The sequence below is a fragment of the Triturus cristatus genome, chromosome 5_2 (assembly GCF_964204655.1).
Source record: "Triturus cristatus chromosome 5_2, aTriCri1.1, whole genome shotgun sequence".
NCBI lineage: Eukaryota > Metazoa > Chordata > Amphibia > Caudata > Salamandridae > Triturus > Triturus cristatus.
In genome coordinates this window covers 488319596-488345514 of record NC_140588.1, presented here as the reverse complement: position 1 = coordinate 488345514, position 25919 = coordinate 488319596, and the positions used below count along the sequence as shown (strand labels likewise).

At 45.9% G+C, this 25919-nt stretch overlaps 1 protein-coding gene across 1 annotated transcript in view; it reads right to left on the bottom strand.

The window, feature by feature from the left end:
* The window catches only part of DPY19L1 (dpy-19 like C-mannosyltransferase 1), a 519970-nt gene that overhangs the window by 340949 nt on the left and 153102 nt on the right, over positions 1–25919 (bottom strand). The window contains exon 6 of the mRNA XM_085607487.1: positions 16703–16796. Within this exon, the coding sequence (XP_085463613.1) occupies positions 16703–16796 (94 nt within the window). The remainder of the gene's footprint in view (positions 1–16702; positions 16797–25919) is intronic.

The following is a 25919-nucleotide window of genomic DNA, read 5'->3' as shown; positions in this document are numbered from 1 at the left end:
ACTATTTAAAAAAAATTAAAACAATAATGCAGATGCATGACATATACTACAAGAAGGCTTAATTTAGTTTTCTTATCAAAGCCAATATGTGCCTCCCACAGTGGTTAACTCTTCAATAAAATACATTATATTACTGTACATTTGTTTTTGTCATAGCAGTGGAACCCATATGACAATAAATCTCTAAACCTACAGATTATACATAACCTATTATTACACATGTATAATTAGGGCCAATCATGTGAAAGCACGAAGGATCATCTTTGAAATTTTAGTTAGAGCTGTATTGGAAAGGATGTGTTGGGAGACATACTGAGTACGCACACAACAATAATTAGGTGAGGGTAGTAATGAACCCACGCCATTCCTCAGCTGAATTCAGCCCTTGCATTATAGAGTTAGTGCGTTCAATCCAACGACACTCTAGTCGTTGCAATATCTGCGTTAAGTCTCCACCTCTTTTTGGAGCAATCACTTTGTCTATTACTTGCCAGCGAATGTCATTTGCCGTGTGGCCTTTCTCTTCAAAGTGATTAACCAGTGGGGCATTGAGAACAGAATTCCTAATCCTACTGCGATGTTGCCCTATGCGTGCTTTAACAATTTGTTGGGTTTGTCCAATATATGGTAGCCCACAGGGACACAGTATACAGTATACCACATTTTTGGTATTGCAGTTGGCAAAAAAATCTAGTTGTTGATGAGTGAATTTTTTGGTATTTGCTGTAAATTCACAGGCGACACAGTTACCACACTTATAGTGACCTTTAACATCTGGTAAGCCCCAGGTCGATTCCAATGATCTCATATTTTGGCATGGACTCTCCATTGATGATCTTACAAGGTGATCTTTAATATTTTTGCCTCTTTTAAAGGCAAACATTGGTGTGTCAATGCTGGAGTCTATGTTTTGAATAATGTGCCAATTTTTTGTGACCAATTTTCGAATAGCATTCGTATGTATACCAAACGTGGTTACACAGATTAATCTGTCTACCTTGGTTTTCACTTTAGGAATGAGTAGTGTCTCTCTGGGGCAAAACCAAGCTCTTTTCAGAGAGTTCTTCACTAGTTTTTTCGGGTATCCCCTAGATAACAATTTGTCTCGCAGAATGTATGCCTCTCTCATGTAGTCATCTTTTTTTGTACAATTGCGACGTATTCGCAAGAATTGTCCATGAGGCAATCCATCTCTCAGGGCACGAGAGTGATGACTATTATAAGCGAGTAACGTATTACGCTCAGTTGGTTTCCTGTGCAATGAGGTATAGAGTTTCCCATCATCATGTGAGATGTTAAGATCTAAAAAGGCGATGCATGAATCATGTATGGTGGATGTGAACTTCAGGTGTGGTTGAACTGAATTTAAATAAGAAACAAAATTATTAAACTCAGGAACAGTGTCAGACCAAATCAAAAAAATGTCATCGATATATCTTTTCCAACAGTTAATTTTTGAGTGGTATATATTTCCATCATTAAGGACAAATTTGTGCTCTAGGTTATCCATAAAAATGTTTGCCAGATTCGGCGCAAAAATTGCGCCCATGCTGGTCCCGGAGCATTGTTGATAGTATTTGGCTTCTGACACAAAATAGTTGTGTGTTAATGCAATCTGTAGGAGTGTAATAATAAACGAAGTGGGGACCTGATGAGGTTTTGGTCTAGTTTCAAGTAAATCCTGGATCACCTGTATACATTCCTGCTGTGGTATATTTGTATATAGTGAGGTGATGTCCAGGGTCGCTAGTTGATCTTTAGTGATGTCATATGGTCGATCTTCTAATAGATTGATCATGTGCATCGAATCTCTTACATAGGTCTCTTGAAGAGGAACATAGTCTTTGATAAAAAAGTCTATAAATTGACCGATGGGTTCAAGGACTGAACCACATCCTGATAGTATAGGACGGCCTGGGGGATGAGTGATGCTCTTGTGTATTTTCGGGAGGGTGTACAGAACCGGAGTCCTAGGACAATCGATATTGAGAAATTCAAATTCTTTCTTACTTAAAAAACCTTCTTCAAGGCCTTCTGTCGTTATTTTTAGTATCTCTTTCTTAATACCCGCCAGGGGATTTAGATCCAATATTTTGTAGTGTTTTTCTTCTCCTATCTGTTTTCTGATCTCGATGTCATAGTCGTCCCTGTTCTGTACAACAATCCCGCCGCCTTTATCAGCAGGTTTCAATACGATTGACTTGTCATTTTTTAATGCCAGTAAGGCTTTACGCTCATCTAGGCTGATGTTATATGGAATGAATTTTGTACATTCTTTCAATTTATCGATCCCTGTTAAGATTACCTTTTCGAAAGTCAGCAACTCAGGTGGCATCATCCCATTACTGGGATAGAAGGTTGATGGTGGTTTGAGGTTTGTGCTAGAATACTTCATGGGGATATCCTTATCAGCAAAAAATAGTTTTAAACGAATCTTCCTAAAGAACTGATAGAACTCTGTTTTCAAATTGAAAAAGTTCGTACGTTCTGTAATTACAAAAGATAGTCCCTTACTCAATAGTGAAATTTCTGAGGAAGATAGGAGGTGGTGAGACAAGTTAAAGATGGGAATACTCTCTGCCCCTGTACCCATTAATAGGGTTGAGGTCCCCATTGGTAATGTTTGTTGCGGGTCTGACGTTCTCCTGCATATTGATGCCATGTTCTCCCTCTTCCTCTCCTCTTGTTGCCTCGATCTAAAAAAGGCTGACCAGGGTGGTTATCAATACGACTAGGGCCAGGTTGTACGTCGGAATCACTTGATCCTCCAGATGATTCAGAGAAGTTAATAGGTTGATTTCTTCTAAACCTACCCCAAGTATTCTGCCTATTGAGGGTACCAGTCGTACTATAGTAATCCTCTTTCAAATAAGGATAAATCCTTTCTTTTGAAAAGCTTTTAATGTCTTTAGACACTTTATCAGCCTTTTTCTTTATTTCAAATGAATTGAATTTTTCTATTGATTTATTGATTTTATCTAGAATATTCTTGGTTTCTTCCAGATTGGGCCACACTACCCCAGCATCAAAACTGTGACGAGTGGGCCTCTGTTGCCTAAGAGAGCCGAACGCTCATGCCTACCGACAACGGTATTCACAGATAGAGAGAGAGGCTATCTCGAGCCACTGGGGGTACCACCATTCGCACAAGTACTTGTACAGCCACTCCTTCACTATCTACACGGTTCATAAACCACTGACCCCGTTATTCAAAGGTTCCGCATCCAAACTACCACAAGAAACGAGAAATGGATCCTGCAGTTACAAGTGTTCAATTTCACCGTGGAGAACCAGCCAGGCACCCGCAATCTAGAAGACTTCTTGTCATGCCCCATCTGAAGCTAAGGAAGCTAAGGACACCAAAGAGTATGTAAGCCTCATTGTAAAAAGGTCCAAATCAATCCTCATTTCCCTGTCATACGTCATGGAAGCCACAGAAGACGACGACTCCTTGCAGATCGCCATCAAAGCAGTACGAACCGGCGACTGGAACACCCTATGCTGTCATTCTACCCACTGCACATAAGAAGCTCTACAGTTCCTGTACCATGTTCGGCATTAAATCTCAGTGACAGCAGAGGACTGTCTTCTGTGAGGACCTCAGTTAGTCCTCCCTAACAACCTGAGGCACCAAGCAGTTCACCTTGCTCACTGAGCTCACCAAGGGGTGCTAAAAGTAAAAAACCGGTTTACAAGAAAAGTCTGGTTTCCTGGCCTGGATCAACAAGTGGAGGCAGTCGTCGAAGACTGCACTGCCTGCCAAACAACCGGTCAACTGGAACCTACAGCACCCATCATCACAAAGGAGGGGCCCACCACCCAGTGTCAACGCGTCAGCGCCCATTTCGGCAGACTATTCAACAGCTCATTCATGGTCATCCTCATAGATGATTTCTCCTAATACTCAGAAAAGGAAACGGTACCATCCACCTCTGCATCTGAGGATATAAGGAAGTTAAAACAATCATGGCCGCTCAAAGGCTGAACAAGGAAATCTGCACCGGTAAAAGTCCACTTTTCAACAGCAGGGAATGGGCAGAGTATCTACAATCTTGTGACACAAAGCATCGACGCATCACGACGAGGTGCCCCAAGCCAACAGAGAGGTGGAGAGGTTTGTAAGAACTTTGAAGAGAGTAATTTGCATAGCAGCAGTGGAAGCCAAAAATATTGAGAGTGCCATTTACATATTTCTTCAAGAGTATCAGCTGATGCCTTAATCCACCACCGGCAATGCCCTAGCAGCCTGTGCCTCGGGCAGGCAAACAGAGGCACCATTCCGCACCACCCTCTATGGGCAGATCGCCCCATTCTACCAAACTGATCCAACTCCTAGCAAGCAAGCGACAACGAATACCTTTCGCGCCAGCGGTGCACCAAACATCGCATTATTTGCCCAGGAGATCAGGTGCTCGTAAGGAATCCGAACCCAGGAGGCAAATTCCGCCTGCCATTCTAAGCAGCACCTTGGACTGTCACAGAAGTAAAAAGTACTAAGATAGCTGCCCAGAAGGAAGCAGAAACCATAACTCAGAATATCTCTTGCTTCAAAAGGGTGCCAGCAAGCCATGATGGTGGGCTGTCTGACAACGAGTCTCTGGAAGACAGCTCTCCAGGTAGTCCGAACATCCCCGAGTGGGCAGCAGAGGTGAGACAAGGTGACATGTAAGTTCTGAACATACCGCCTTCTGTGCCACCAGTTCATACACAGCGATCCAGCAGACACAGCTCCTGCACCTAGAGTTTTAGCCGAGGTGGGCAGACTTGACAAGCCATCAATTCAGAAAAGAGGCGTGGGCTGGTATCACCTCAAATTAGCCCAACCCCGTCACAATGGAATGCAAACTTCCTATTTGACTAAAGGGGGGCCTGAACAACTATCCCCAGAGTCCCCCAACTCTAGCCAACTTTATGCTGTTCAGTGACTTAAGTTAACGAACGTTCTGCCATGCAGAGTTCCTACTATCCCTGGATAAGGGAGGGATATAGTGCTGTGAGCCATGAAGGACACCAACACTTGGGACGTCAACACGGGGAGACTCCCTGCATTCCTCCTTGAGTGTCAGGACAATGCATTGGTGTCCTATGTCAGGCATTTAAAAAATACGGCCTGTCTAGGTGGAGATTTATTTTTTGTAAACCAGTATATCTGTATCCATGTAGTTATTGCTACAAATGCACCTGACCCACACTATAAGCTTGATTATGAAAAGAGCTCAGTGTTATGTCTGATATTTGGGATCATTCAAGGTAATTATGGTGCACAAAGACTTAAACAAGAATAGCCATATTTAAAAAAAAAAAAACACAATATATGAAATGAATAAAACAAAACTGGTAGGTAAATATTTGTTTGGGGAACCATAAAATTGAAAACCTCACTCCGGCACATTAAACTTGAAGCACAAAACAAAAGGAACTAGAGATAAAAGGGAAAGCACTCATAAATGACTTTGTAAATAGTGCCATAATCCATGAATCAGATAGCTTCAAATGGGTTTCCAGTGTTATTATCAGCTAAAAAGTCCTTCTAAAGATTAAAGGGTTGTTGGTTGAGGATGAGATGTCAGTGACAATAGTGTTGTAGAAGTGTCTATTACAGTACAATATCGAGGAAAAAGCCAAAGTAACACACAGCTCCTACAGTAGCAAGTCAGAAGGGGCTTCTATGTTCAGTGTAGGAAACCATAGAACATTTTAGTTACAGTGGTATTTTTGAATCTGGAGGTCCCCGCCAGAAAAAAACAGGCGCCACCATTAAGAGAAGGTGAGAAATTAAAAGTTCAAATAAAACAAATGAAAAAACAACACTTTCAAAGTGATCAATACAAACACTGAGAGGTGTTAAGATATTGAAAATCCAACTTTGGCTAAAAGAAAAACTAATCAGAAATGCAAAATGCAAAACTATTGAACATGGCAAGACACACTAAAACACTAAGGCCCAATAATTGTGTCTGATGGCCACAAAAAGAAACCAAGAGGAAATTGTGGGCATGGACCATTAAGATGTTCTTTGCGTTTCTAAATATTGGGAAGTGTATGTCATTGTAAAACTGGAAAGATTGCAAATTGCTTTTGGCATTAAGGTGAAATGAAAGACAGAATGACTGTAAGTACTTAGGTAGGTTTGAAGTTCATTTCTAGGTCGAAGTCTACCAGGTATTGCAGATGTCTGGTTGCAAAGACATACTGGGGAAATTCTGAAAGCTTACCCAGCAATGCATTCGTACCATTGACTTTTTGTTTTTATCACTCACACCTACTTTTCTGTATTTGCTAGCACTGTTTACTTTAACCTTTCCAGCATGTTTTTGTCTCTCTCATGGAACATAGCCCCTTACCACCTCTGTGACTGGCTTCATCGTTTCTTCCACGAGTGCTCAGGAACTCTTTTTTCTTTTTCCTCAAACACTCCATGAGAGTGCATGTTTTGCTGTGAGGGATACGCTGTATGTGCGGTGGTGTGAGGGCTTGGCAGAGTGAACTGGATTGCGAAAGTCTAAAAAAGTGCAGTGCTGCACAAGCACCAGTTGCGAGCTTGCAATTTACTGTGCTGTAAAGAACTACTACTGTACTGAACAAAAGAGCGGATGACAAGGTTGCAACACAGCTTGCAGTGTGAATAACGCAGTGCTGAGTTTGTCCTAGGGCTCATCAGTTTCTCATGATCTGACTAACAGGGCCGTTTCTAGGTGTTTTGCCGCCCTAGGCGAGAATTGAAAAATGCCGCCCCCTCCCTTTTACTACCATCACTCCCTCCCATTATCATCCAGGCTAGAAGAATTAATGCATCAGATATAAAAGAACTTGTATACAACATTATACAAAAAACACATCAAACATTAAATAACTAAATAAGCACTGTTCATGGTATTTTATTTTGTTTCTAACTTTCTCTCTTCTAACTTCAATGGTGTTTTGGGTTCTTTCTCTTAATCCAATGATACCTTTCTTGCCTTTATTTTAGCAAAGTCTTTAACAAGATCTCTAATGTCAAGCTGGTAAGCCATGTCTTTTTCTACTGAAATTGTGGCTAGTCCTATGAGTCTTGGCTCAAGGAACTGCGCAGATAGGTTTTTATTAATTTGAGTTTTGAGAAACTCCTCTCCGCACTTGCCACTGATATCGGTAAAGTCAAATGGATACGAAGAGCTACGAACAAATTAGGAAAACCATTTTCTAACTTGTTTTGGCTCAGATAGTTCAGCACATATTTGGGTTTCACATTTTTTTGTATTCGACGAGTTATTCCTGAAAGTTCAGAGCAGAGAGCTGCCGCGTCAATGTGCTTTAGAAAAGATAGGGTTTCTCCAGGTCTACGCTGGGTTAGAGCTGTTTCCAATTTAATACACAAATCCATGAGTTCTTTTGAAGTTTTCATCTTGAGGTCACTTATATTGTACCGAAAACCAAATAATCTTGCAATTTCATTCAACTATGTGAATCCTTCTTTTACAGAACTAATTACTGTGTCCAATATTGCAATATCGTAATTTACTCGCTGAAAAATTGGCTCAATATTGATTTCTTCAGCTAGCTCTCGAGCATCAACCAAAACTCTCTCAAATTCCATGTCACTCCTCATGTTTTTTAAATACTCCTCTGTATTTTTAAGCTCATTTACTGTTTTCTCAATAGTAAAGTGCTTCTCTTGCAGCAGTTTACTGGTCAAATTGATTTGAAATAATATACTGTGCCATGTTACAACTGCCACAACAAACTTAAATGAAGATATGCTGTACAGAAGACATTCAGCTTCAACTTTTGTCATGGTACCAGAAGAGCCTTTGAGAGTTGAATCTTCAGTAATTTCAAACAACGCATCATGCACATGTGGTAATTGGTAACTGATGGGAGTTAAGGCATCGATCCTGCTTGACCACCGAGTATCACTCAGAGGTTTTATAGTCAAAGATGGTATATGGTGTTTCAGTATATCCCATCGACGTAGAGACGCAGCAAAGAATACATACAATCTTTGTATAACATCAAAAAAGGCTGTTGCTTCAGTGCAACACAAAGCAGCATCATTTACCACGAGGTTCAGGGTGTGGGAACTGCAGGTGACATAGAAGGCACACGGGGTTAATAGCCAGAATTTTCTTCTGCAGACCTATTTCCTTGCCCTTCATATTCCTCCCGTTATCATAACCCTGACCTCATAGGTCTTCAATTGACAATGACAAGCTTTTGAGCTGATTTCTCAGAACATGACTCATTGATTCACCTGTGGTTGCGGGTAGTGGTACAAATCCCAAAAAGTGTTCTTTTATTTGCACAAGGCTGCTTTCTTGGAATTCTTCATCAGAAGACTGAAATGACTCTGTTCCTGAAGATTGCACGATGTCCACAAATCTTATGATCATGGTCATTTGTTCCATGCGGCTGATATCTGGGGTGCAATCAAGAATGATTGAAAAATGCTTTGCCTTTTTAACCAATGAAATGATTTTCTCTTTGATACCGTTTGATAGCACTTGGATCAGTTAATTTTGAATAATGTTGCCTAGTGTACATGTCTTCTACCCTTATTTTGTATTCTCCTGAGATGTTCATTCATAATAGGATCAAACATGGCGAGCAATTCCACAATTTTAGGAAAATTGCCATTATCATGAGCATGAAGTTTATCACTGCTGCCGCGGAAGGCCACATTTTGTGCACCTAGAACTCTTACAAGAGATATTACCCTCTCTGAGATCTGATGCCAGTACTTTTCTTCTTCTTCAGGCTTTTTTGTATTAACACTATGTATAGTTGCGTCTTGTTTTAGACTTGTATACAGGCCCTTCCAGTTATGGAAGTTGATAATATGTTCAACACTCTTTTCGTGTGAAGACAGAATTGCTGATATGTTATGCCAATCGTTGCATCCATTCTGAGTGAGACTTGTACTTGAACTTGAATTTCTGCCAAATACGTTGCAGCAAAAACAGAAAACCTTATCGGTTGATACAGAATACTGTAGGTATTCACGGTAAACTTCTTCTCCATTTGGAAGTTTTCTTTTATAATATACAGCTGAAAACTTTATTTTTTTTTCATCTAAAGGAATTTTTTTGCTCACTTGTTATGGCCCATTTTCAACCAAAAGAGTTCTTAATTTGTCTCTACTTATTGGTAAGTCTTCCCAGGAAGCAGGATCTGAATAATCTATTTTAACGCTTTCTTCAGTTATTTTCGGGCGTTTACTTTGATCACCATCTTCATTCTCAAGGTTATCCTTTGCAGTATCCACTACGTGTTCTTCTTGCTCTCGGCTGTTAACTTCTATGTCCTTGTCTGGTAGGCCTGTATCATCATCTTTTTCTAAGGTTGAAGTTGATGCCCAAGCAACTTCAAGAGAACTCTTTGGAGGACGTAGAAATTTTTCAATAGACCTGTTCAATTCGGATAGTTCGATTTCCCTAGCCACTTTTCTTTTTCTGTACTGAGCACCTGAGAGTTTTTTCCTGTCTGCCATTTTTGATCCTTTCTATTCTACCTGAAAAAATATAGGGCAATATTAATTCTGAATATTGTATATAATAGTTCTGTATATTGCATTAGAAAATTATAACCACATTATTACCGAAAAATGTAAGAAGCCAGTAACATTAACGGAAACGATTTTCGTAAATCTATTTTAAGATCAATTTAATGATTTCAGAATGCTACTCCGAGACCCATAGATGATTAGTGTTGAATTAGTATAGTGAAATATGAAAGTAATTTAAGTGGTGGATAGGTTAGTCAGTTATTTGAATTCGGAAGGATAGAAGAGGAAAAAAGGTTTGTATTTATATAGCGCTTGTTACCCCATATGTTTTCCCAGGTCTAATTTGGCCAGAGGTGAAACGCAGATTTGTTCAGTGCTCACAAACACTACTACCACTCACTTGCCAAAGCACATTTTCCGATGGCCAAGAAACAGGCTCTGGTAGTCCCACTCCTCAAGAAACCTCTTTGGATCTTTAGATTCCCAGTAACTATAATCTGGTCTCCTCACTTCCCCTTCAATTCTTAAGTTCTAGAAAAACTGCCCCCTCTACATTTAGAGGCTATTTCAGCTATATGTTTCCTCTCATGTCCTCAGTTATGCTTCTCACCCTCTACGCTCTTCCACTGCTCCCTGGTAGGCAAAAACACTGGAATACTCTCCCATCTTCCCTTAGGCACAGCACCAACCTTCACTCCTGTAAATCCTTGAAAAAGTTTCTCTCTTCAGTTTCATGAGTCTATTTTTTACTTATTTGAGCGGTCTGTTTTTCAGTTTTTCTCTGCAGCGCTAGGACATCCTTTGGGTAATCGTGAGCATTCCTAAACCCAGAGGGTTCAACCTCAAAATCATCCACTGTCAAGAAATATGGTAATCCCTAGCATAACAATTCATAGATAAAGCAAAATATATGGCAAGATAGCTTGATGCCAAAATCAAGAAGGACTTTCAACTCAAATACTTACCTGGCCTATTCCCAAACTATTATGCAACCGCCAACAGAGAATACGCTTTCGAACCCCTAATTCCTGAAAATCAGTTGTCACTCCAATTTCCACCTTTTCCCCTTATCGCCAGTATTTCACACTAGGTTTTAGGATGCCCTCCTAAAAAACTGGGCCTCAGTTTCAATAGGCCCAGTAACTGCTGTCACTAGACCCGCAGGAATGCACTGGGCAATCAAAATTATGGCCTAAATGGGAGAACTATTACAGAAGACCTACACAAGAGCCACTGACTGTCAAAATCTGCACGTGTTTTTTGGAAGTGCACACGCCAGAGCAACCTCATACAATATTGGGTCATTTCTGAAACAACAATACTGATCACCCAATGAAAGATGCGCGGACTGCAAATTACCTTTTTCAATCCCAGAAGGCTCCTCGGATGTAATTAGGCACAAAAGGCAGGTCTAAACAGCTTAAGGTCTTCCTGCCATTACATAAACACTAAAGTTTAGATACATTTAAGTAAGGGGCAGCATAAGATCCAAACATCTATGAGCAATGCATTTGATTAACGTGTTTAATTCTGTTATCTAAGTGTCAGCTTTCAATTTGTGAAATACATATATTATAATGACTGCAGTAGACACAACCCTCCAGGCATACGGCTGTGGAAAACAGAACCTAAAGCATCCATCAACCACCGCGCCGTATAAAGAAGTAGGCTGCTAATCCCCTAAGAGGGAGGTGGCGGCAGCGCCTTTGCAAGAGGATGAGACCAATGTAAGTGGCCTTACTTGCACATACTCTTTGCCACATAACGGACGCACTTTCCTTTCCTCGATGTGAAAGACTTCCCCCCCCCCCATCATCCATCCCCACTCAAACATTAAGTCACTCAGAGACCACTTCCCCCCAAACCAATGGGCATTCTCCCTTCCCCCCTTTTAACTTGGGTCCAAGCCACTTGGATGGCCCCAGTTGAAACTCTTCCCTAGAACTTTTAAGCAGGCAGCAGTATACAACGACAACCGTTGATGCACATCTGCAATAATGGGTAATAACTTATAGGTACTGTCGAAGATCAGGCATGCCAAGCTTCACCTCTCATGGTGCCGGCGGTACCACTTCATAATCCCATCCGATTCCATGTGTAAAACCTGGGCTCCATCCATCCATCCGATCCTCACATTTCACCAACAGCATCTGCCATGACACATCGCAAAAAACATCTCCTGCCCCCACGACAAGTAATATGGAGGATGCCAAATAACTCCAGATCAAAGGACACTAAGGAAGCCACTAGCCACACCTGACCCTTTCTATTAAGCTATGGTCTAAATATATTATACACAGAACCTTACCCACAGGGACCGAGAAGTCCATTCTACCTGAAAATTGTTATCCTACGACTCCTGAACATAATTTGACTTTTCACAGAAGCCTGGTATAATTGATGGTCTTGTGACTTGATTCCATACCGACCCCTCCATCAGCTCCTCAACCAACCCACTAGCTCAAATGCACAGCCAGCACAACCAGCAGGCACCATGGCCACCGCTCCACCAAAACCCTTTTTGTAAGTCCATGCACCAACTCCTGAAGGGCCTCTGACAAATAGCATCCTCCTTTGGGTCCGTCCCAGGGGCACATCCAATACCCCAACCTCTTCCTCCCAACTTGGTGCCCTAGGTTCAACAAACGAGAGGTTCAAAAACTCCCCCAAAACCAACTCTCCTCATCCGGGTCACCACTCCAAACCACAGGCCACTAACGAGAAGCACACACATCCCTCCCTGTACCCTTTACAATGAGTGACACACATTCAAATGATGGATATAGATGTGTGATGGATATAGATGTGCAATGAATGAGTGACCTTCTATTAGTTCACATGTGATCCCATTGAAAGAGATGGTCTTCAAGTGAGTGAGAAAGCCTTTTGGTGAGTGAGATGGCCTTCTAGTGATTTAGATGGCCTCCCTTTGAAAGAGACAACTGACAACCTTTAAGTGAGTGAGATGGACCACACATTATTAAAATAGGCTTCTATTAAAGAAGAAGACCTTCCATTGAGTGAGATGCACGTGTTGAGCAGTAGTAGTCCTTTTAAGCAGTGTTACGTTCTTTAATAGGATTTTCTCCCTCTGAGTTAAACGTACTACCAGTGATTGAAATGCCTATCCCTTGAGATCGCTTGCCAACAAGGCATGGAAAGTCAGCGAGAGACGTGACCTTCACCTTCCTCGGAATTCCTTGTAAAGAGTGAGTTTCATGTGGTCCGTGTGGTGGTTTATAATGGTTTGGTTCTTTTAGGAAAATTCAGATCAAGTGTATGTTTTACAGTCCTGCCAAGTATCACGCATCAGGCGTTAGACAAATGCATTTCAGTGTGGTGCTCCGCATCACCACACTGAAATGCATTGTCACGCATATTTGCATGATATGATTACTGTCACTGAAGCCTGCAAACCTGAATGTAGTAGCAGGCAGCGCACTGCCTGTGGCTGTGCGTGCTGCTCCCGCAGGCTTGGGACACTCTGTGGTACTTCGCAGAACTGCCAGCAGCTGAGAGATAAGGCCACGCAGTCAGTACTACAATGTATTATACTTATTCAATTAGATTTCCCGGGTGCCGTGCTGCCTGCCACTTCACGCAGCTCTGAGACAGACTGACATGACGTGGCACTGCGAGGGGACGTCACACCCTGTCTCCTGCTAGAGAGTGTGCCGTGGGGTCCAGGAGTATGAAGGCCAGCAGCAGCACAGTGGTTTGGGGGTGACGCTACCAGCCACAACCATTATGGAGCTCCCAGCTCTGCTCGCATCGGCCTAGTGCTGTTTCCAGCAGTGCTGAGCGTAGTGCTAGCACAGGCCGGACTTCAGGCAGACAAATCAGTATTGCTGAGGCTGACCGGGAGAGTGCAGTGTAGGGCATGGTCAGAGTGATGACCTATGACCCACCGTCACGCGTCTGGTTCGTGTGCAGCGGATGCCAGGAGAGGACTCAGACAAGTTGCCTGAATTCACGGGCACCAGCGGCAAACCGAAAATGACTGCCGTGGTACGTGGCACAAGGCAGTCCTTAGCCTGCTGCAGAGTCAATGGCCGAGGTCAGACATAGCGCCACGGCTGCCTGGATGAAGATCAGATCAACAAGAACAGAGTTAAGTAAAGTAAGTTTTGCCACCCCCACTGAGTATCTGTAAGAGTACTAGATTAGTGCCCTTCAATTTCTGGTACTGTGTAGTACGTTTAAAATCTTCTTAGTGTTTCTCGTTGCTGAAATTAGTGCATTTTCTGAAATTTCTGTGCTTCCCTCATCTTTATGTTGCTTGCCAGAAAGCGTCACTCATAGTCCCTGAAACATCACTCAAGCGTCATAATTATACTGAAATTATGCAAAGGTCACATCACACATAGCATTCTGAAACCTTGGCAGCTATGGTTTTAGTGCCTGGAATGAGCCGGCCCTGCACGCACTTCAAACCCACCTTAGCTCCAGACTCAACCGCTCAACTTACTGCTTGCTTACTTTACTTAATACTTAGCATGGGCCAGGTTATAACTAACTGACCAGGCCTTTAGCCCCCTATATTTTCTTTAAAATCTGCTGCAGCCGACCCAGATCCCACCCCGGCCTCCCCCGGTACCTGATAGGCACTCTAGGCAGGCCTGCAGGCTGCAGCGGGAACTCTCGCTCTGCCTCTTGCCAGCCGCGCACACAGCCTCCGCCTGTGGCGCCAAACGTGACGTCACGTCGACGTTGGAATTGAAGGCGCTACGCTACCTGGCATCGAGGGAACTACACGGGGATTGCGCTTGAGAAAGTCATGGATGCAAGGACCTTCATCAAGAATCGCAGCTAATTTTTGATGGTAGATATGGGGAGAAAGCACACCTGCCCAGCCTCGACCAAGCTCACGAATGTTTTGGGCTGATTAACTGCGTTACTGAATTTGAGCTTCAACTCGGGTACCTGCTTTATTTATATCTGTAAGTGCTTCCAGACTTTTGAGGTTTAATTTTTTTGCCACGGCCTCCGGCCTTCCTCCACCTTTTGCTGCCCTAGGCTGCCGCCTAGGCCTGCCTAGTGGTAGAAACGGCCCTGCTGACTAACCGCCTAAATAGCGCTGTGGCAGATACTGCGCCACTCTTCCTTAGTCTATGCCTCCTCTTATTCATGCCTTTCCTATTTTCACTCACTTGTGCCTGCTCCTTCACATGCCTTGCTTTTTTTTTTTCTTTCACATTGTCTTCTTATCGCTGGTTCTCAGCTCCCCCCCACCGACTCTCTCTAACTTGTCATTCAACTGCTATATGGTGAGAGCTCTTTCCTGAACAGCCACCGAGAAGGAAATCACTCCAGAAAATGGCTAAATGTATGTCACCTGCTTTGAAGATGAAATTAGCTAGATGGGCATAATTGGCCCGATGGATGGTAATCACTGTGTCCTGTCTGAACCCCTCCCAGCATTTGTTGCTTCTTCTGTGTTTATCTAGCTCGGGATCTCCTAAATTATCTACAGCATTTTCCCAGTGTCCAACAGACTGGTTTACCTTTGACTTATTCAGATGTATGTAAGTTTTCTGGAGGTCACTGTTGCAGCCTTTCTGCTATCACTGCAGGGATTATAGCACGCTCTTCTATATCTGGCTCCTAATTCAGCCCATACATCCTGTCTCCGTTGTTGGAAAGATCGCACTGCCATCAAATTTAATATACAGGATGACCTGCAAATTCTCAAGTTGTGATATTTATATACAGAAGCTTTGAGTATGCTAATTTAAGCGGTGGAAACACCCACATTTTGATTGAGAGATTTTAATTCAAAGGAAGTAAACTTTATAGTTCAGCAATTTAAAGGTATTGTCACTTTAAATGTGACTTTGTTAAAGACAGGTTTCTCTTGAATATGCGCAACAATCAGATTCTTTTGCTCCAGTGGATAGTTCATCTGCGTGATGTGGGTGACGTTGCAAAAAAACATTGTAGTATCCTCCCACTTGGATCTGGGCATATCTCTTGATAGAGAGCAGGAGAAGGCTTTACAGCATGTGTTGCTTCACACCCTCCTGCCATTTACGAAAGGAACCAGAAAACTGTTGATGGTATTGTTTTCCAAACCTTTGCCTAGGCATAGCACTGTCAGCCTCTTCTTTCAAATGTACTTTCCAGAGAAAGCTTTTGTGTTTGCTGTAAGCAACTCCTTTCATACTGACTGGAAAGAAAAAAAGACTTAGCAGAGCTTGTAGGTCTCTAATGCAAGACCTATTGGCTTTGCCATTTCTTGTTACCCTCTGCAAGTGAAGTAAAGCAAAAAGAATTAGTTTATGTGATTGGTCTTTGTTAGTTATGGCACAGGGAAGTATCAAGCAACAGTGTCGAGAAGCAACAGACAACATGTACACCACATAAACCGAGGAAGATTCAGCCACATTCAGAGATTCCAATGACTAAGGCGAAGCTTTGTTCCTTGAGGCAGCTTCCATCGCTGAGAAGAAAGACTCTGAAGGGACTTCTACCATTTCCACGCAGCACGGCAAAACTATCATTAACAAATGTGGATACGAGAAAAGTACACTCAAACTACAAACACATCTCCATAACCTCACTACAAGTGTCCCTACGCTACTGGGATTGCTTCCACCACATGAAGGAAACTTGCATGGGAAGACGTCGATGGTTCACATGCCTGTCTTTCATAAAGGAGGAAGTGGTCCGGTCGACCTAAATAAGGCAGCCAGTCCTACACCATTTGTGTTGGCTTTACCAGGGGCCCAGAGAGCTTCTGGATGAGGCTCCATGATTGGCTGCCCCAGCTTTGCACTGCCATTGTTTAATTCAGCTGTCGCCTTCTAAATCGGCAACATAAACATTGACCAATGTATAACATGCCATCATTTTGAGAGACTGCCTAATATTTCTCTTTTAACATTTATAATTTATTTTAGTTTATACATACATTTCTGTTACATGTAGAACAGTAAAGATGATTGTGTTTTCACACCAAGGCATTCACTGAGGAGAAAGAAGGGCATTAACAAACTGTTCACAGTCAATCGAGGTCATCCTCTGTGTATCCTTGTTATCATGGCGGCTGTATATATAGCTCCTATCATTGCTTCTTTATAATAATAAAGATGATACACATATGTAATAATAAACCAAAAAACTTTCCATTAGTGGAATAATACAATATATTTTAAACATTTTTATACATAAGTAGCCATAAAATACTTAGACGGTAATCACGAAACAAAAACGATGCCTTACCTTAGATATGCTCCATATAAAAAGAATAAGGACATAAGAAGTCCATTTAAAACAAAAATCAAATTGACATAAAAGTAGGCAGGATCTCCCATTCCTATAAATAAAAGAACAGGTTAACATACCAAAACTAAAAGAGACATTATTTCAAAACTAGGTACATTGACTACTTAGAACAAGGCATTTTAAGAAGTAATGAATTTAATGCCACTATTAAATTTATGCCACAATATAAATTTTTGAAAGCAGGAAGACTTCTTGGTGCTTACTTTGTACATGACTGCTGAAGTGAATGTAAAAAAATGTCTTTAGTCACTCTAGTTGAAATGATTCACTGTCACTGCACTATGAGGAATAGACCCTCTTGCATACCACTTGCAACTATGAATCACAATGCTTCTGGTGAGCATTGACCAATCTAAGACAACTTCATCCGCCTGACCGGAGAATCACTTGTAAAGCCCAGGACATTCGAACTAATTCACTAAGATTTTGCTCTGACTTCCTCTTGCACTCCTTACTTCCTCCTGAATTCCAGGAGAAATACAAGAGAAAGCTTTAGAACACTCACTGAATCAGACCTCACAACATTAGGCAAATTACAACATCACACTGGGCGTAATTCACAAGGTTTATGGGACTTTCTCTTGTTGAACTTCTAGTTTACTCCTGAATTCTTTACCCCTAAAATGTAGTAGCAAGCCAGGTGCAAAACAAATGTGTCAAGCCTACTCATGGAAACATCTTTGTGAAGCAGACCCCACTTTGTTCTCTGCAACCCCTTCACCACCCCGCATTCTGCCTCTGGGTACAGTAGCCCTCAACAGCTGTTCCTAGGGCTGTTTCCTGGCTATTAAGCTCCACAGTCTTAGAAGATTCAGGTTTATTAATTGATTGCTGACAGCACAAAGTGGGATTACAACGGAAATCGTATTGTGATTACGATCATCTCATTAAGTGTAGGGTGAATGCAGGATCACACCTTCAAAACCAATGACATAGCATTAGTGTTATGGTTCTCTGTCATCAAGGGGGTCCCGGAGTGAGGGGAACACGCACTTCTGTATCCTCACCTTCTCTTTATTCCCATATGACTGAGAGGTGTATGATTAGACTGCAAAAACATTAAGAAAACCGGAGTGAACTACACCTCCCAGCATCCAGGGCCTCACACCAGAAAAGGATGGAGTAGTTTCTTTTCTGTAACTCCAGTTCTGTAGTAGGGGTATCTCTGTTATAGTCATAATCTAGTGAATAGTCCCGCCCATGTGCGCGGACCCTGGAGCAATAAAAAATGATCTCTTAAGTTGTAAAGTCATGCAGACCTGCATCTACACTTAAGAGAGAATTTCAAAGACAGATAATGCAGCCTATATCCACAGGCTACACTGTCCAGTACTTCAACTAGAAAGAATTCCACCATCAACCACAAACAGCACTGCCTGTCCAGCTCTTTCCATAGAGAAAAGGCCTGCCTCTTCCAGCAAAAGCCTCTGGAATGATAGAGAGGAAGGAATGGACAGACAAGCCCCATAGGCTGCCATTATGTGGCTCAGAACAGGATACTGTGCCTTTAAGAAAACTTTCCAGAACTTTTCCAGTATCCCAGAATGCACAGCAGGTCCCCTTTACTTTCAGTTCTTTTTGAAGGCGTAGCACGCCAGACCTGTAGCATTCATTATATTAACATTCATCTCTCCACCGGGGAGGAGGGCGGGCGCTTATGACTATAACAGAGATACCCCTACTACAGAACTGGAGTTACAGAAAAGAAACTACTCCTTCTGTAGTAGGGGATCTCTGTGTATAGTCATAATCTAGTGAATAGAATGGCAAGCCCATCCCCACACCAAAACGGCGGTGGAGAAGATCATAAAATAACACCACTACTGTGCGAACAAATTTCGCAGCGAAGCCTGCCCAACCTGAGCATCTGCCCTAGCATCCGCGTCCAGACAGTAATGCGCAGCAAAGGTATGGACCGACTTCCAAGTGGCCGCCTTGCAGATTTCTGCAATCGGAACATTACGCAGCAAAGCAGTCGTGGCAGCTTTGCCCCTGGTGGAATGAGCCTTAGGTTTACCCCCCAAGGTCTTATTAGCCTTTTGGTAACACAACTGTATACAGGACACAATCCACCGAGAGATGGACTGTTTGGAGGTAGCAAGACCGGTCCTGACTGATCCATAATTGATAAACAATTGGTCTGACCAACGAACATCTTTGGTCTTATCAAGATAAAACTTTAACACTCTCCTAACGTCCAGGGAATGCAGAGACCTTTCCGCTGGAGAAGAAGGATTCTGAAAAAACGTAGGTAAAGTTATGGTCTGGTTAACATGAAAATCAGATATAACCTTAGGAAGAAATTTAGGGTGAGTACGCATAACAACCTTAGCAGCATGGAATACAGTATAAGGTTCACGGCAACACAACGCCTGAAGTTCACTCACCCTGCGGGCCGATGTAATGGCCACTAGGAACGCCGCCTTCCAGGACAGGTGCTGCAACGAAGCCTTGTGAATGGGTTCAAAAGGCTCCTTCATCAATCTGGACAGCACCACATTCAATTCCCAGGAAGGCGAGGGAAATCTGACAGGAGGAAACACTTTCTTCAAGCCTTCCAAAAAATCCTTGACCACAGGGATCTGAAAGAAGGAAGTCTGTGAAGGGCATTTCCTGTAAGCAGTCAAAGCAGCCAGGTGAACCTTAATGGAATGGAAATTAAGGCCCGACTGCGCCAAATGTAAAAGATATGGAAGGACGACGTCTTCCTTACATGTCGTAGGGTCAAAGTTCTTGGACTTGCACCAGATACAGAATCTCTTCCACTTGTAGGCATAGGACGTCCTAGTGGAAGGTCGTTTAGACTCCTTCAGTATGTCCATACAATCTTCTGGTAGATTCAGATGGCCATATTGCACTATCTCAGGAGCCATGCCGCCAAACTCAAAGACGAGAGGTTGGGGTGCACCATCTGCCCCCCGAACTTCGTGGGAAGGTCCGGCCTGCACGGCAGCCATATGTGAGGAAGGAGAGACCGGTGAAGCAGGTCCCTGAACCACCACTGTCTGGGCCATTCCGGAGCAATCAGTATCATCCGAGCCCCTGACTGGGACGGTTTGATGAGCACCGCCGGAATCAGAGGAATGGGTGGAAAAGCGTACAGAAAGCTGTTCGACCAGTCGATCCATAGCGCATTCCCCAGCGTCCCCCGCTGGTAGTACCTGGATGCAAGGTCTCAGCATTTGCTGTTTTCGGCGGTGCCGAACAGATCTACGTCTGGAGTCCCCCACCTTGCGAAGACTTCTCCTAGTACTTCGTCGTTTATGACCCATTCGTGGTTTTCCTGAATCAGTCTGCTCAGCGCGTCCGCCTGAACATTCTGCACCCCTGGCAGATGCGTGGCCGTAATCGTCAGTCCTCGGGCCAGCAGCCAGCGCCAGATCGCCTGCGCCTCTTGCGACAGAGTGCGCGATCTCGACCCCCCCTGCTTGTTGAGGTAATACATCGTGGTTGTATTGTCCATCTGTATCAGCAGCGAGTTGGTCTGGAAGGACGGAAGGAAGGCTTTCAATGCCAAGAAGACAGCTCTGAGTTCCAGGAAATTGATGTGGTACGTCGTCTCCAACGGGGACCACTTTCCTTGTATCTGCAATTCCCCGGATTGCGCTCCCCAGCCTTGGAGAGACGCATCCGTCACGATACTCTTCGTGGGAATGTCCTTGTGGAAGGGAACCCCCCTGAGGAGGTTTTCCGCCGAACACCACCACTTCAGAGACTGAAGAGCATGCAGAGACAGCCGTATCTTGTCGTCCCAAGAACCTGTCCTCTGATCCCACTGATCCTCCAAGCACTCCTGCAGTGGTCTCATGTGCAGCCGAGCGTGAGGTGTGAGGAAGATACAGGAGGCCATCGACCCCAGCAGTGACGACACCTTCCTCACCGTCGTCGACGGAGCAGTCCTGAGGTCCTGAGCATTCCGAAGGAGTGATAACCGTCTCTCCTCCGAAGGAGACACGCTTGCTGATCGCGTATCGATGGAGGCCCCCAAGTACTGTATGCACTGGTCCGGAGTCGGAACAGACTTGGACATGTTGACGTGTAACCCCAGCTTGTTCAAGAGAACGCACGTCCTCCGGAAGCGGTCCTGTGCTTCCGACAAGGATGAGGTCTTGATCAGCCAATCGTCCAGGTACGGGTAGACAAACACCTTGTTCCTCCGCAGGTGTGCCGCCACCACCGCCATGCACTTCGAGAAGGTCCTGGGCGCAGATTTTAGCCCGAATGGCAGTACTGTGTATTGATAGTGATTGGCGCCGACTTGGAATCGCAGGAACTTCCTGTGCTTCTGTGCAATGGGCACATGGAAGTACGCATCCTGTAAGTCTATGGCACAGAGCCAGTCTCCCCGTTGCAGCTGAGGGTAAATCTGATGCAACGATAGCATGCAAAACTTCTCTCTGCGAATCTATTTGTTTGCTTGCCGCAAGTCCAGAATGGGCCTGAACTCGTTCTTGTCCTTCTTGCGGACCAGGAAGAAACAAGAGTACAGACCTCTTCCTCTTTGAGACAGAGGTACGTCTTCCACCACCTTTTTCCGTAACAGGATGTCTGCCTCCGCCTGGAGCTCTCGCAGTTGATACCGTGAGCTTACCGGCGGGATCGATGGAGGCGGGCTGATTAACCGAAGACTGTATCCATTGCAAAGAATATTCAGCACCCACTTGTCCTGAGTGATTTTTCTCCACTCTGCCGGAAAAAATTGAATGCTTCCCCCCACTGGAGTGGGTAATGGTTGCAGGGGAAGTAAGTGCTCAGGGCCGCGACACGGCCGGCCCCTTGGTAGCCGGAGCGGACTGTTGGCCCCCTCTACCCTTCTGGCGTTTCTGGCAGGGTTTACGGAACTGCTGCTGTTGGTGCTGCTGCTATTCCGAGGCCTGCCCACGCCCTCTGCCCGCAGACCCGAACCGTCTCTGGAAGGGGCGTTTCTTCTTTTCTGGCTTCTCCAACCCGACAGCCGTCAGGGTCTCCGCCTCCGTCTTCATGCGGGACATCTCATCGTCCGCATGCTGGCCGAACAGGGTTTCCCCCGAGAAAGGGAGGTTGGCCACTCTCTGCTGAGCCTCTGGCTTGAGCGAGGTAAGGCGAAGCCACGCGTGCCGTCTTTGGTGGACGCCGTGACAGTACCCATGCGCCGCCAGCAGGGATACATCTGCTGCCGCACTGATCACCTGGTTCGAGACTAGCATCCCCTCGCGTAGAGTCTCCAGGAAGTCTTCCCTCTTGTCACGAGGCAGCAGCTCCGCATACTGCTGGAGAGACTCCCACAGGGCACGGTCGTAACGCCCCACCAGAGCCCCGGCACTCGCCGCCTTCATGGTGGTGGCAGCCGTACCACAGACCTTCCTGCCCGCCGAATCCAGCCAGCGGCTTTCCTTGTCGGGCGGAACTGTCGATGAGGGGGTGGTAGCATGTTGCTTCCTCGCCGCCGTCACAATAACTGAATCCGGCTTAGGGTCCGTCCTCAAAAAGGCCGGGTCCGAGTCCGGAGCCCGATACTTCTTCATAAGCCGGGGGGGAGGGGTGTGGGGGGTGGCAGATTTTGTCACTGCCGGAGTGAGGAACAGCTCCATGGCGGGCTCCACTAGTCCCGGCACGAGAGGCAGCAGGGGGCGAGATAGGTGCTTCTTATGCAGCATCTCGAATATCACGGACGTCGTAGGTGTCGGTACCGTCACCGTGATACCCAACTTGGCTGCACCTCTCAGCAACACCTCCTGGAAGGAGACCAGATCGTCAACCGGTGACACCCTCGTCCCGGGTGAGTCCGACAACGTTGGAGAGAAGTCCCTGGCCGATGATCTCGTACGCGACCTGGATCTTCTCCTCCTGTGGCGTCGTCTCGATGTGGACGACGAATGCCCACGGCTCCGCGATCTCCCTCTCCGTCCGGAGCGGGAGAGTGATCTTCTGGGCCTCGTCCTGCCCGCCGGCCTCGCCGGACCCGGCGACAGCGGCTTCCCCTGGCGCCGCGGCTTAGGAGTTCCCTGCGGCGGCGGCGGATACTTGGGCAAGGAGACCAACCGCGCCGGAACCGGTGGTGGGCCCGAAGGCCTGTGAGGCGGAATAGCAGGAGGCGGAGGCAGTGGAGTAGGAGGAGGAGGAGTTGGCGGTGTCAGAGGCGGTGGTGGTGGAGGTGGAGGCGTGTATACCACTGAGTACCCCGAGCCCGGGGACTTCGTGGAGGGAATCCTGGTATCCGGACGCCCTTCGCGCCTCCTAGACATCGATGAATCCTTCTTCGACGTTGACCGCTTCTGCGACGGCAATCGCCCTGACGTCGATCGCCTCTTAGGCGTCGATAGCCTTCGTGACGTCGATCGCCTTCCTGACGTAGATGGTTTCCTCGACGTCGATCGCCTTCGTGACGTCGATGGTCTTCGCAACGTCGATGGTCTTCGCGACGTCGATGGTCTTCGCGACGTCGATGGTCTTCGCGACGTCGAAGGTTTCCTCGACGACGATCGCCTCCGTGACGTCGATCGCCTCCATGACGTCGATCGCCTCGACGTCGACGGCGAGTGACGCCTCGACAGCGAACGCCTCCTCGACGGCAAACGCCTCCTCGACGGCGAACGCCTCCTCGACGGCGAACGCCTCCTCGACGGCGAACGCCTCCTCGACGGCGAACGCCTCCTCAACGGCGAACGCCTCCTCGACGGCGAACGCCTCCTCGACGGCGAACGCCTCCTCTTCGCTGACGGCGAACGGTGACCTCCCCTCGACGGTGAGCGCCGACGCCGGGCTTGATCTCGACGCCGAAGCCTCGTCGGAGACGTTGATGGTGTCGACGCGGATGATGCCGAAGTCGTCGACGGCGGTCCGGTCAGTTCCCTCGACGTCGACGGCGCTTCTCCCCAGAGCCCTGGGGAGACGGTGAACACACCGGGGTCATTCCTCTCGACGCCTTAGTCGAAGTCATCGACGCCGGTGGAGAGTGGGACCGTTTGCCGGTCTTCCTGCCCCTGGGGAGCCCCCCAGAGGCCTCAGCATGGGCAGAATCAGCCCCTCCTGACCCACCTTGTGCCTTCAGCCTTCTGTCCTCCAGGACTTGGAGCCTGATCTTCATTCTTTCCCTCAGGGTACTGGCTGAGAACGAGTGGCAGATCTCACAGTCTTCAGGCACATGGGACTGGGGAAGGCAACCTATACACACCTCGTGTGGATCTGTTTTAGCCTTCTTTCTGTCACACTCTGTGCACTTGTCGAACAAGCCAGGCATGTTGACAGTACCAGCACACGAAACACTTGAAAAATTGACAAAAAACACAATAAACCCTTGAAAAGGGAGAGCTCAATGCTCCAGGGTCCTGCTAGCAGGAGCCGGAAAAAAGAACTGAAAGTAAAAGGGACCTGCTGTGCATTCTGGGATACTGGAAAAGTTCTGGAAAGTTTTCTTAAAGGCACAATATCCTGTTCTGAGCCACATAATGGCAGCCTATTGGGCTTGTCTGTCCATTCCTTCCTCTCTATCATTCCAGAGGCTTTTGCTGGAAGAGGCAGGCTTTTTCTCTATGGAAAGAGCTGGACAGGCAGTGCTGTTTGTGGTTGATGGTGGAATTCTTTCTAGTTGAAGTACTGGACAGTGTAGCCTGTGGATATAGGCTGCATTATCTGTCTTTGAAATTCTCTCTTAAGTGTAGATGCAGGTCTGCATGACTTTACAACTTAAGAGATTATTTTTTATTGCTCTGGGGTCCGCGCACATGGGCGGGACTATTCACTAGATTATGACTATACACAGAGATCCCCTACTACAGAAGTTTCCGTTTCCCAAGAGGGATACGCCACACGAGGCCTTCCAGAACAGCTCAAAAGCCCTTTTTTAGGTCTCGCCTGGCTATCGTATAAGCGATCGCTCAGCGAGACTTATGTAGGGGCTTCAGAAAATGCTCCCAAAGGCTTCCCAGGTGGATCGGGTGGCGGTTACGCGCACAACCACACGCATTCCATTTGCCACCAGCTACTTCCTGCGCTTGCGCCGCCTCACGAATTCAGAGATTTAGTAAGGGGCACAAGACCTTAGGAGTGAGGCATTCAAGCGCGAAGCTGGCATCTGGCATCGGACTTGAAAGCAGCGTGCGCTCGGCCTCACTTCCTGCATCCCCTCTTACAACAATTAACTTTCGTTATAACTCACACCCCATATGCTCGTTCCCTCCCACCCTTCCTTTGATGTCCGCTTTTCTTGTTGTTTACAAACCACGCCACACACTGCTGCACGCCGCACATTGCTGCACGCCGCACACTACCGCACGCCACACACTGCTGCATTACACACTGCTGCACGCCACACACTGCTGCACGCCGCACACTGCTGCACACAGCACACTGCTGCATGCCGCACACTGCTGCACGCCGCACACTGCTGCACGCCGCACACTGCTGCACGCCACACACTGCTGCATGCCACACACTGCTGCATGCCGCACAATGCTACACGAAACACTGCTGCACGCCACACACTGCTGCACGCCACACACTGCTACACGCCACACACTGCTGCACGCCACACACTGCTGCACACTGCATTACTCACTGCTGCATGCTGCACAACACTGCTGCACGCAGCACACTGCTGCACGCCGCACACCGCACACTGCTGCATGCCTCACACTGCTACACGAAACACTGCTGCACGCCGCACACTGCTGCACGCCGCACACTGCTGCACGCCGCACACTGCTGCACGCCGCACACTGCTGCACGCCGCACACTGCTTTTATGTGAGTTTATGCTACTGACATTGTAAATGACAATGCCTTTTATTTGTTTTGAAACCAAAACATAAATAAGAGGCATTGTAATTTTACAATGCCAATAGCTCAAACTCTTATAAATGCAAGACCTATTGCATTGCAAATGCTTGTTCTTTTATCCATTCCCCTTTTCCCCGGCGCACTTTCCTGCAAAGCAGTGGGTTACATACACTCTTTGTGAGGGAGTGCAACAGAGGAATCGTCGGACATATTCTACGCCATCACTCCCGCTGGTGGATCCTGAAAGTCAGTGGCATTTCAATCTGGCCTATCTGACAATTAGAAATCCTAAAATTGGCCAGCGTAAGTATTATTTAGCAGAAAATCATTTCTAATACGTCACATACAGTGGTCGAAGTGGGGGAAAAAAAGTAGGGGAACTGTGGGCAGAGCATCAG